Source organism: Neomonachus schauinslandi, chromosome 6 (genome assembly GCF_002201575.2).
Source record: "Neomonachus schauinslandi chromosome 6, ASM220157v2, whole genome shotgun sequence".
Classification (NCBI taxonomy): Eukaryota; Metazoa; Chordata; class Mammalia; order Carnivora; family Phocidae; genus Neomonachus; species Neomonachus schauinslandi.
This window is the reverse complement of record NC_058408.1, coordinates 127013939-127024541: the sequence shown is the minus strand read 5'-3', so window position 1 is coordinate 127024541 and position 10603 is coordinate 127013939. Positions and strand designations below refer to the sequence as shown.

The window sequence follows — 10603 nt, the reverse complement described above, 5'->3', positions numbered from 1 at the left end:
TGGGATTGGTGGGCACTTTCTCATGATGTCCCCTTTAATGCCCCCAAGCACTGAGGGACATGGGCTCTCAACAGGGCCCTGAAGGGTCATTGCACCCATCCCCAGCCCCAAGCAGTGTTCTGTGCAAGGGACAGGATGGAAGGCTTTTCTAGTTTCTCAAACCCCGAGAGACCATTTCATGTCGTGGTCCGCTAGGACCTCACACTTTTACTGGATTTGTCCTTCCCTCATCACTCTTTCCCTCCCCAAGATCCCTACGAGGGGTAGGGGATTAGCCAGCAAATTGAGGGGGCCTGGGGGTAGGGGTCAAAGAAGTTCCCATAATCTCTACCTAGCACACTCATCTTTTTTTTAAAAACAAAAGATTTTTTAATTTTTTTCTTTGGGTTTGTACAAGAAATTTACAGTGTGGAAAAATATACAAGTGAAAACGAGGCCATAAACCTGGGTGTGGGGAGGGGCCACTTGGTCACAAACACAAATAAACAAGACAATGCTGAGTTCTTCCTTTGGTCTGACTACAGCCCCCTTGTCCCAGGAGAGAGGCTGCAGGGCTGGAGCCTGGGGGTCACATCCCAGTTCCAGCCCTGGCCCCCAACCCGGGCAGGGTGGGGGCAGGCACATCTGGGGCAGCTGGCGCTGTCTGGCTCTCTCTGGCTTTGGGGTAGGGGAGAGTGTGGAAACGAAGGCGCCCCCTCCTCCTCCTCCCAGCCCCCTGGCGTCTGGGATGAATGCGCTTGGCAGAGTGGCAATGGCGGCAGAAGGGGGGTGAAATGGGTCAGGCGAGCAGGAGCCTCTGCATGACCGTGAAACGGGGACCTTCAAGGAGTCTGATCTTGCTCATCCAAGTCACAGGGCCGCCCCAAGGTCTTGGCAGAGGCCCAGAGGCCTGGATCCCAGGGGACAAGTGGTTCTGGGGCCCTCAAGACTTTGGGGACCTCCGTGGACCTGAGGCTCCCGCCACCTCCCCCCTTCGGCAGAGCTCCCCGCAGATCTGGGATGCCAAGGGCCCTAGATTTCGGTGGCGGTGATCTCCTCCAGGCAGATGCAGGGGGCCGGCTCGGCCAGGCCCAGCTCGGCGAGCTCCCGGGCCTCCAGCTCCAGGCTCAGCTGCCGCAGCTCCTGCTCCAGCTGCCGGTTGCGCCGGTACATCTGGATGTAGTTGTGCTGCAGCTGCTTCTGGTAGCGGATCACCTGCTCCTTCTCCGCCTGCCAGGCCAGCCGCTCCCCCTCGAAGCTGTCCCGCTGCTCCTCACCCCGCCGCCGCTCCCGCTGCAGCTCTGCCCGCAGCCGCTCCACCTGGGCGCGCAGGCTGCTCCCGACCCCGGCGGCCGCCCGCTGCACCTTGGCCTCATCGCTCTCTGCCAGGAGGAATGGGTCGGCGGCGGCAGGTGACCCGGGGGCTTCCCGGAGTCCGGCCGCCTCGCTGTCCAACTGGCCAGCTTTCTCTCGGAGCCGCTCGGCCTCCCGGCGGTGCTGCTGCAGCTCCTGGGAACAGGCCTCCAGCTCCAGCTCCCGAGCCCGGGCCGCCTCCTGCAGGCCCCGCGCCCGGCCCTCGCTGGCCCGGAGCGCGCCTCGGGCTTCTCGCAGCGCCACCCGCAGGGCCACCAGCTCGCTGCCCTTCTGCACCAGCTCTGCCTGGGACTCCTTCAGCTGCTGCTTCAGCAGGGAGATCTCACCTGACTTCTGGCACACCTAGGGGTGGGAGGGGGCCGGGGAGGGGAGTGAGAAGGCTTCTCCCAGAGGGTCAGGCCCTGAGATCACGTGGGGTGTTTGGGGAGAGCTTGTTTGATCATGACACGCACGACACGGATGGAGACACTGAGGCGAGCCCGGTGACACGTCCAAGGCCACATATAAGCTAGTAAGCGGCCGACGTAAAACACAGACCCAGATCTTTTTCCTTCAAAGCAGGTGACTTTAAACCATCACAAAGGCCCAGGACTGGCTGGTGGCAGGTTTTGCAGGACTGGGAGCCACTGAGGGCAGTGCCCGCACTTCCACCGGGAGGCGCCACGGCATTTTGGTGAAAAGCGCAGATGATGGAGCCACAGGCCTGGGTTCAAATCTCAGCTCTGCCACTGCCTAGTCGTAATTCTGGGCTCCAGCCTTCCTCATCTCAAAAATGGGGGTGTTAACAATAGCCGCCTCCCAGGGCTGTTCTGAGAATCGGAAGATCCACTCTAAGTAACGGCTAGAAAGTTCTGGGCGCGTAGCAGGCTCTACATTCTTATTGGTTGGGAGGCAGTGGATGGGAAGGCCACTGGCTACGTGAGCACTCGACCCGAGCAACGAGGAGACCTAAAACGGGGGCACAAGGGGACCCCCTCCCCGCCCCAGGAAGGGAGGTCAGAGGGAGATCTTCATCTCCCGGAGGTGAGGATGGGGAGGACCTCTCGGAGTAGCAGGCTGGGTGGGGGGGTGTTAATGGCTGGACCCCTGGGCCCAGGGCTCGTCCCAGGAGGCCCCGCTCCCCGCCCCTCCCGGCCTGGCCCACCTCCCACTTGGTCTCCTCGAGCCGTGGCCCGAGCTCCCGCTGCTCCCGCTCGAAGGTGGCACAGCGCCGCTCTAGCTGCTCCCGCTCCTGCAGCAGCTGCGCGAAGTCGTCCTGCAGCTGCCGCTTCTCGTGCTGCAGCTGGAACACCTGCAGCTGGAGCAGCTGGTGGGCCCGCTGCGCCCGCTGGGCCTGGGCCGCGCTGTCGTCCCGTGGCGGCTCCCGCTCCCGCGGCCAGTGCTGCTGCCGCTCCTCATACGCCTGGGGACAGAAGGCAGACCTGGGTGCCCCCCGCCCACTGCTCCCAGGTCACCGACGGCTCTTAGCTGGGCTCGGGGACCGGAGACGCCATCCAACCACTCAAGAATAATTACGGTAACTCTAGTCACAACCACTTCTAGGGTTCTCGGGACAATGTCCATGATAGCAAACGCCCCTGCAGAAATTCCTAGGTGCCGGGCGTCATTCTAAGCGCTCCACAGCCTCTGCCTTACTTAATCCTCATCTGAACCCCAGGAGGCCAGACATGTGCCCATCTCTAGCTGAGGAGAGCGAGGCTCGGCCCCGTGAAGTGTCTCGCTCAAGTCTGAGGACAGCCAACGGCGGTGCTGGCCGGGACCCCTCACCACTCCGCAGGTGAAGCCCGACAGCTGGGCCTCACCTGCCGCCCCCCCGCCCCCCCGCCCCGGGGAACACACGGGAGTGCTCCCTGGACTCCCGGCTCCTGCGGCTGTCCAGCCGGACCACCCCCACCATCACTGCTGACCACACCTGGCACACGGTCACCTCACTCTCGTCCAGACTGTCCCGCAGCTGCTGCAGCTCTGCCTCACGGTCGTGGAGCTTTCCTTCCAGGACACAGTGCAGCAGGGCCTCATCCGAAGGGGGTGGAGGGGGTGGGGGCGGGGGTGGGGAGCGCTCCCCACAGGAGCTGCTATCAGGCGAGGCCCGGGCACCACTGCCCAAGAGCCCCCCAGCCACACGGCCTCCCAGGGAGCCTGTGCTCTTGCTGGAGGAGGATCGGCCACTGTCCGAGTGGGAGGGCCCAGTAGGGGCCCCTCGGGCTGGCCCGGGCAGTGCCCCCCGCGCAGGGCCGTGGGAGGGCAGGTGCCCGCCTGGGGAGTGGCTGGCTGGCTCTGCACCCCCGGTGCTGTAGGTGGGCAGGCTGGACAGTGAGTTTCGGCCGGAGTCAGACAGTGTCCCCGATGGGCAGCCGCTGGTCCAGCCACTCAGTGCCAGGGGTTTGTCAGCAGCCGAGGAGGAGGAGGAGGACGAGGATGAGGCAGGGCCCCCGAACAGCTGTGTTAGGCTGCCCTGGCTCCCAGACAGTCCGGCGGCCCGAGGACCCAGGAAGCTAGGTAGGGATGGTGCCCCTCGAGGTTTGGGCAGCACCGGCTTGAAGGCTGTTGGGCGGATCAGGATTTTCTCCATGTTCTGAAATGAGGTGCCACATGACACTGGGGATGAGCTGCCCAATCTTTCAAAGCCCTTATCATACTCCCTGCCCTCCCATCTGGGGTCCCCAATCCCCACACATTAATACTAATTGCTACCACCGCTGAGGGCCTCCTGATACCCTTTATGGCAAGCCACTTAAAAGGTTCATCGCTAATCATTACAACGGCCACACGAGCAAAATATTATCACTGTGCCCGTTTTACAGATGAGCAAATGGAGGCTCAGCAAAGTTAAAGGCCTCGTTCAGAGTCAGATGCGTAGCTGTTGCAGTTACAGGAGTCTGAGCAGCTCACCTTTACTGAGCACGTGTTGTGTGACAGGCACTAGGCTCAACACTGACATACACCGTGTGATGGGATGCTCCCGACCATCTCAGGAGAGCTGACCTGGTGCCTCCACATTGCAGATACAGAACCTCTGGCTCAGAAAAGCTAAGTGACTTCCCTGAGCTCATGCAGCTGGAATGAGGCAGAGCTGGGATTAGAACCCAGGTCTGGTGAATCTGCAGCCCACATTCTCTCCTCTAAATCGGCCCCCAAATTCCAGCTTCTTCAGGGGGCTCCTGATTCCACCCAGGCCCCAAAGGAAGGGCTGGTCCTTACCTTCTCCAGCTTTCCAGAGACAGGGATGAGCTTGGGTGGGGGGCCGCGGAGATGGGCATTGCGTGCCCGCTGTTCTCGGGCATCCTCAATGTCACTGCTCGGGCTGGAGGGTGACTCTGTCCGGAAGTCCTCGTTGATATAGGTGAAGCTGGTGCCAGGGACGGTCTTCCGAGGGGGCACAGCTGGGCACAGCGGCTCCTGTGCCTCATAGCCACCCCGGAGCAGGCCATCCTGCTGGCGGAAGAAGGTGGGCCCAGGGGGGCCATGGTGGCGGGGAGGAGCTGGCCCCCCAGGGCAGGGCCGGCCTGAGATGAGGCTGCTCACGCTGCCCATGGCTGGAGCTTGTGGGGCAGTGGTGGCCTCAGGAGCGGGCTCGAGTGGCACTGGCAGAGTCTGCACAATGGCCATGGCGACAGAGGCTCAGGCCTGGCCAAGGGCCTCCAGGGGAACCTGTGAGCAGGGCAGTGGTGTCAGAGTCCCTTCACCTTGAGGCCCCTCCCTATACAAGTCCCCGAGTCCCTCTCCTGACCCCTTGTCCCACGTCAAACAGCCTCCTGAGATCTGTACAAGCCCTGATCCCCAAAGGCTCCTCCTCCAAGCACTGGCATGAAACTCGGGTCTTCCTGGGATCCAGATCACCGTCCAACTCTGGTCTGAGCAGTGCTAAGGGCTGACCTTACCAAGCAAGGAAGATGAGGGGAAGGGAGGCCTGCTGGTGACGCAGTGCCCCGCCCAAACCTGCATCCCTCACAGAGTTCGGGACTCAAGTTTAGGAGGGAGTTCTCTACCAGCTCCCAGCACAGGTTTCTGGTCCCCTGGGACAGGTGGCCTCATTAGAGGGCACTTGGGGCAGAGGCAACCTCAGGGACACAGTCAGCAACTCAGATGGTAATTAGGGAATAAAGAGCCAAGGCCAGGCAGCGCCCAGCCTCCCCCAGCTGGGCCTGTTTCTCCCAGACGGAGAGGCGGCAAGGATGGAGCCGGCCAAACAAGAAACCCAGAGCTTTTAGGGAGCGCACAGGTGCCCTCTGGGGTCTCCTGCCTTCTAGAGGTGGATGCAGGCTCCTGCTTGCTTCCATGACAACTCCGAGCCTTACCACACCCAATCAGTCTGGCCTAAAGGAGCCTACACAGGCCTGCGGCCAACCTCTGGTTCTGTGAAACCATCCGGCTTTAGACAGTCTCCAGAGTAGCCCCGAGGGGATGAGGGTGAAAGCCCCACCATCACCTCTGGCAGCTGCTCTCAGATCTCACTTCCCTGGAACCCAGGGAAGAGGGCTCCACCTCCCCAGGCTCTGCTCCTTCCTGGAAGGGGACAGCAAGTCTCCACCCGGAACTCCCTCCCCAGGCCTGAGGCCGAAGAGCAGGACTCTGGCATCTGCTGAAATCATCATGCAGAGTGGGGGCCAAGAAGTGGACAGAGAATTGCGTAGGAACAGGAGTTTGTGTCTGTACTTATTGGTGTGTGTGAGACTGTGCACAGGCGCGTGGAAATGCGTCTGTGAAAATGTGTGAAAACATGAATGCGCGTGTGTGAGTATATGTATGTTTGAATAGTTGTATCAGTACATTCCTATTATTCATGTGTGTGGATTAATATGTCATAAAAGAGTACGTGTGTGCTTCGGGATCCCTCAGAAAATACGCACAAGTAATAACTGCATATAGGATAAGTGAATTCGTGGTGTATGAGTGCAACTCTGAGTGTCTTTGGATAGATGTCCCTTCAGATACACGAGTTTATATGTTAACCCCCCCTGCATCTTACACGAGCATATGAACAGGAAAGTGAGTGTGCACAAGTGTGTACAGAGGAGTGTGTGTATGTGGATAGAGCATGTGTGAGAGTGGGTGGGAGCCTGGGTGGCAAGCAGGGCCAACTGGGTGAGCAGGAGCCTGGTTCTTGTCACTCACTGGAGCGTGGGGAAAGGAGAGACACATTATCTGACTCCCTTGGTCTATCCCCCTTCTCTCTTGCTTGTATTCCACTAGGCCCACCTTCCACCTCCCCGCTCGAGTCAAAGGACCCTGAGAACCAGGAAGGTATCCAGACTGAGGGTGGAGGAGCTAGGGCTTGGGACCTGGGGGAGAGCAGAGCGCACCCACCAAGTGCCAGCCCTGGGCTAAGCAGATGGCACACCCCATCTCCTGCCCTCTCCCACACCACTCCAGGGCACGGAGAAAGCTGTGGGGAAGGGGCTTCTTAGGGGGCAATGGAGGCTGGCACCTCTGTCTGCATTTGCCCACTTCAGTGAGCACTGAGAAAGTGAGAAGTAAGGGGAGGAGAAAGACAGACTCAGAGAAAGACAGGGACCCAAAAGACAAGAGACAAAGACTCAGAGAGGCCCCAGGGTCAGGCAGACAAGGAGACAGGCTGACCCAGTGAGTCTGGGCCCCTGAATCCCACGGAGCCAGACGCCCCTAAACCCAGAAGAGATATAAAAACTGGGCCCTGAGAGCCAGACACTCAGGGAGCCAGAGCCAGGCCTCTGGAAAGCCAGGCCCAGCCAGCCGGGCTCCAAGAGCGGGAGCCCAAGAGAGAAGGAGGGGCAAGTGGAGGCTCCATTTTGAGAAATGCGTTGTGGCTGTGGGAAAGGGAACCCCTGGCTCTCCCCAGCACTCCCTGAGTAATCACTCTGGCCCAGCGCGCGCACACACACACACACACACACACACACATACACACACACACCCTTAGTGGGCTGGGGGCAGCCGAGCGCTGGGTTCAGCCAGGGCCCCGGGCAGGTCTGGCTAAGCTGAACTCCCACAGACCTGTTTTGGGGCTGAAGAGTTGGGGAAAGTCTCCCCCCACCAAACTCCAAAGACCAGTCAAACGGGAACAAGTCTGGGATCACGAGTTCCCATTCCGCGACAGGAAGCCGGAGCCCCCAACCCACCCTCCAGAGCAACCCCCCCCTTTCTCCGCTTCCATTAAGTGGGGTCGGCTGGGGGATGCCGCCTCCCCACCGGCCCTCCGCCGCGCAGAAGTTGGGGGCGCCCCCAGGTCGCCTCCCAGCCCCGGCCCCCCCTCACCTCCGCCGCGCCGCTCCATGCTCAGCCCCGGGCCGCCCCCAGCGCTCCACAGGCTTGCCGCCCGGCTCCAGCCCGCGCGCGGCCACTCGGAGCCGCCCGGCCCGGCCCGGCCCCGCCTCCGCGGCGCCCCCGGCCCGACCGGCCCCCGTCCGGCCCGAGTGGGCGGCGCAGCGCGGGGGAGGGGTCCGAGGGGCGTCCCCGCCCCGGGCGCGGACACGCGCAGGCACCCCGCGTCACGCGAGGCCGGCCGGGCGCACGCGGGGACCACGCCACGGGACTCAGGATTCCCCCCCTCCCCTCGAAGCCCGGTCGGCTCAGGACTCGGCGGCGGCGGCGGGTCACCCTCTACTCCTACTCGGGCCCCGGGGCCAGCGGCAGCTGGTCATTGTTCGAGCACAAAGGGCCGGGCGCCACAGCGGCCGCCCTTCCCCCTCCGCTCCTCGATCGAAGCCTGCCCCGCAAGACACACTCTCCGGTTTCGGAGTCCGGAGCGGGGCGCCGAGGGTCAGCTGCCCCCTCAACCCTCCCCGGCTGCCGGGCCCTTGCTCCCCAGGACCGGTCGGGGACCCAGGCTCGGGCCGTGCCTGCCCCACCCCCAGGGGTTGATAGAGGCATATTCGGATTTGCGGAGGTGGCGCCACCTGGCGACACATTCGGAGAATACACCGTCACCCCCCCAGCCCTGGGGGCCCCTACCCGGATCCCCAGCACTGTACCCTCTCGACCCCGCGAGCCCAGGCCTGTCCCGGGCGCGGCTGTCTGCTCCCCAACCTTCCTTCAGAATCATTTGTTAAGACAGAGGTCATTGCTGGGAGAGCGGCAGCCCCTGCCCTCCCTCCCCAACAGTCACTGGGTTGAGGCGGTCCAAACCTACAGTCCGAACCTACACCAGCCTCACAGCTGACAACACTCCTCTGTCTTCTCAGGGTCACAGATATTCTCACCCTCTTGCAAACAACACAGTCTTCATAACACCCACACGACCTTTCCCACATTCAGTCCCCTGCAGCCACAATCACACAGTCTCATCCATCACGTGGTTCCATGTTCCTTCTTTCCATAATCTTTCAGGCCAACTCACACACAAACTGTCACACATCTTGTTGTGCAGAGTCTTTCACATAGACTCAAAGGCCTTCCTACCGAGGCACAATCTCAAATGGGCTTCCTCTCCTAAGCATCTTTCACACATTGGTGGTCTCATTCAGACAACTTACACATACACGTGGTGTTTCACAAACATTCTACCACACAGACTTTCCCCGAGGGGTCTCTGTGCCCCAGGCAGGTCAGCGAATGCCCACAGCCCTGGACAAGGACCGTCTCCCACCCCCTACTTGCATCCCCACCCCCAACGCCAAGGCCTGCCAGAGCTCCTCTGCCCCAGGAAGGAGCATCCCCCCCTTCCAGGCCACAGCCCTGGCCGGCTCTCAGCTCTATTTTTAGCTCTATGGAAAGGGGTTGTTTTTCTTTCTTTTTCCCTGGAAAGGGAGACATAGCCCAACCACCCTCAGGCTCACCCCAGACCCTGATCCTCACAAGAACAAACTGAGCCCCGCCCCCCCCCCCCCCCCCGTAGAGACCCCTCCTCTGGCCTTGCCCTGATCCCAGCCTCTTGGGGCACCAGGAGCCTCCTCCCCTTTCTGGCAGCCAGCCCAGAAGCTCAGGCAGCAGCTGGGCTCAGCATGTGTGGAGGGGTGGAGGGTGGGGCAGAGAGGGAGGCAGAGGGCCGCTGCCCACTCCCTCATTCCCTGGGAGAGGGGGCTCATCCTCCCTTCTAGGGCAGGGAGATGGGCCCACTCCCGTACTTAGGGCACATTTACCCTCGTGCATTCTCTGGGAAAGGAGAACTCCCACTCTTGCACGAGTGGGCTTTCTGTTCGTACAGTGAGGGGAGGAGGTCCCAGTTCTGCAAGGAGGGGTGGTGGCAGGAAGGGGACCACCGGCGCTCAGGCAGCTGCTCCGCAGACTGGAGGTATGGGGCGGGGGTTGCCGTACACTGCCATCAAAAGTAGCGCCCTCCTCCGATACCTTCAGGGATGAGGGCACCATGAACGCGTTCGGGTGAAGGAAGGAGCGGAGCCCAGGTAACCCCACCGAGCCCTACAGTCTTCAGTCTTGCGCTACCCGGACTCCAGGGGGCGTTGTGCTCCCATTTCTGGGGGAAGGCTTAACATTTCTTGAGGCGAAGAATGGAATACAGCCCGACAGGAGACCTCCCAGACTCGCCCAGGACTGGGGAGGCAGGTCCTCGTCCTGATGCGGGGGTGGGGAAGCACAGCCCACTTGTCTCCGAAGCGATCACGTGCTCGGCGCCTGTTTACGTCTTAGTCTTCACCTGTGGGCGGCCAGGAAGCAGGAACCTCCGGAGGTGTCCCACCCGGCTCGCCCCCGTCGGCGGTCGCCGGGCAGCCCTTTTCTCCCACCCCCGTCAAGTACGCGACAGCAGAGCACCTTGTCCGCTGGGGGTCCGTGTGGGCCCGTGGCGCTGCTCCAGGGACTGCAAGGGTAACCCACTGGGCGCGTCCTTTCCTGAGTGCACGTGTGTTCGTGTGTCCCAAGTACGTGGGTCTGTGTGCGCGCGTGTGTGGACCCTTCGGTGTGAGTTTCCGTCTCGGTTCCCTGTTCAGGCTCCCCGCGTGCACCCCCGCCCCCACCCCAGAATAGGACCCCCTCCTCACTCCAACCCCCGGCTTCCCCAGACCGGGAAAGTTCGCTCCGGAGCCGGGATGTGCCGGAGGCTGGAGTTCCGACACCTCCACGGCCCCACCACTCACCCAGCGCCACCTGCGCCGCGGCTCCAGCTCCCGCCCGGCTCCTGCTCCAGCGCGGGCACCTCCTCGCCGCGGATCTGCCGGCTCCCAGCCAGCTCCGGGCTCCGGACTCCGGGCGCCCGCCTGGCCCGGCCTGGTGGAGCGGGGCGGGGCGGGGCGGCTGAGGCCGCGCCCCCGACCCAGGGAGGGGAGTGGTCTGCCCAGCACCCCCGCAACAGCCGACCCGGTACCCAGCCCAGCGG

General features: G+C 62.3%; 1 protein-coding gene across 6 annotated transcripts; it reads right to left on the bottom strand.

The window, feature by feature from the left end:
- Positions 1–348: 348 nt before the first annotated feature.
- Positions 349–10458, bottom strand: LZTS2 (leucine zipper tumor suppressor 2). 6 transcript variants are annotated; one of them, XM_021700151.2, is made up of 5 exons: positions 10365–10458; positions 4555–5004; positions 3266–3928; positions 2498–2755; positions 349–1695 (listed from the first exon to the last, which is right to left on the bottom strand). In XM_021700151.2, exons 2-5 carry the CDS (start codon positions 4960–4962, stop codon positions 1012–1014), a joined length of 2013 nt encoding a protein of 670 aa, XP_021555826.1. In that variant the 5' UTR covers positions 4963–5004; positions 10365–10458; the 3' UTR covers positions 349–1011. The 6 variants fall into 6 exon arrangements, with proteins under 6 accessions (XP_021555826.1, XP_021555828.1, XP_021555830.1 ...); XM_021700153.1 differs by lacking the exon at positions 10365–10458 and adding an exon at positions 9411–9742; XM_021700155.1 differs by lacking the exon at positions 10365–10458 and adding an exon at positions 9619–9640.
- Between the last annotated feature and the right edge of the window lie 145 nt (positions 10459–10603).

Coding starts and splice junctions, on each gene's coding strand:
- LZTS2 (XM_021700151.2), bottom strand. CDS start 4,962: ATGGCCATTGTGCAGACTCTGCCAGTGCCACTCGAGCCCGCTCCTGAG. Junction 3,929..4,554: donor TCTCTGGAAAGCTGGAGAAG/GTAAGGACCAGC, acceptor ACCTCATTTCAG/AACATGGAGAAAATCCTGAT. Junction 2,756..3,265: donor GTGAGGTGACCGTGTGCCAG/GTGTGGTCAGCA, acceptor TTCTGTCCCCAG/GCGTATGAGGAGCGGCAGCA.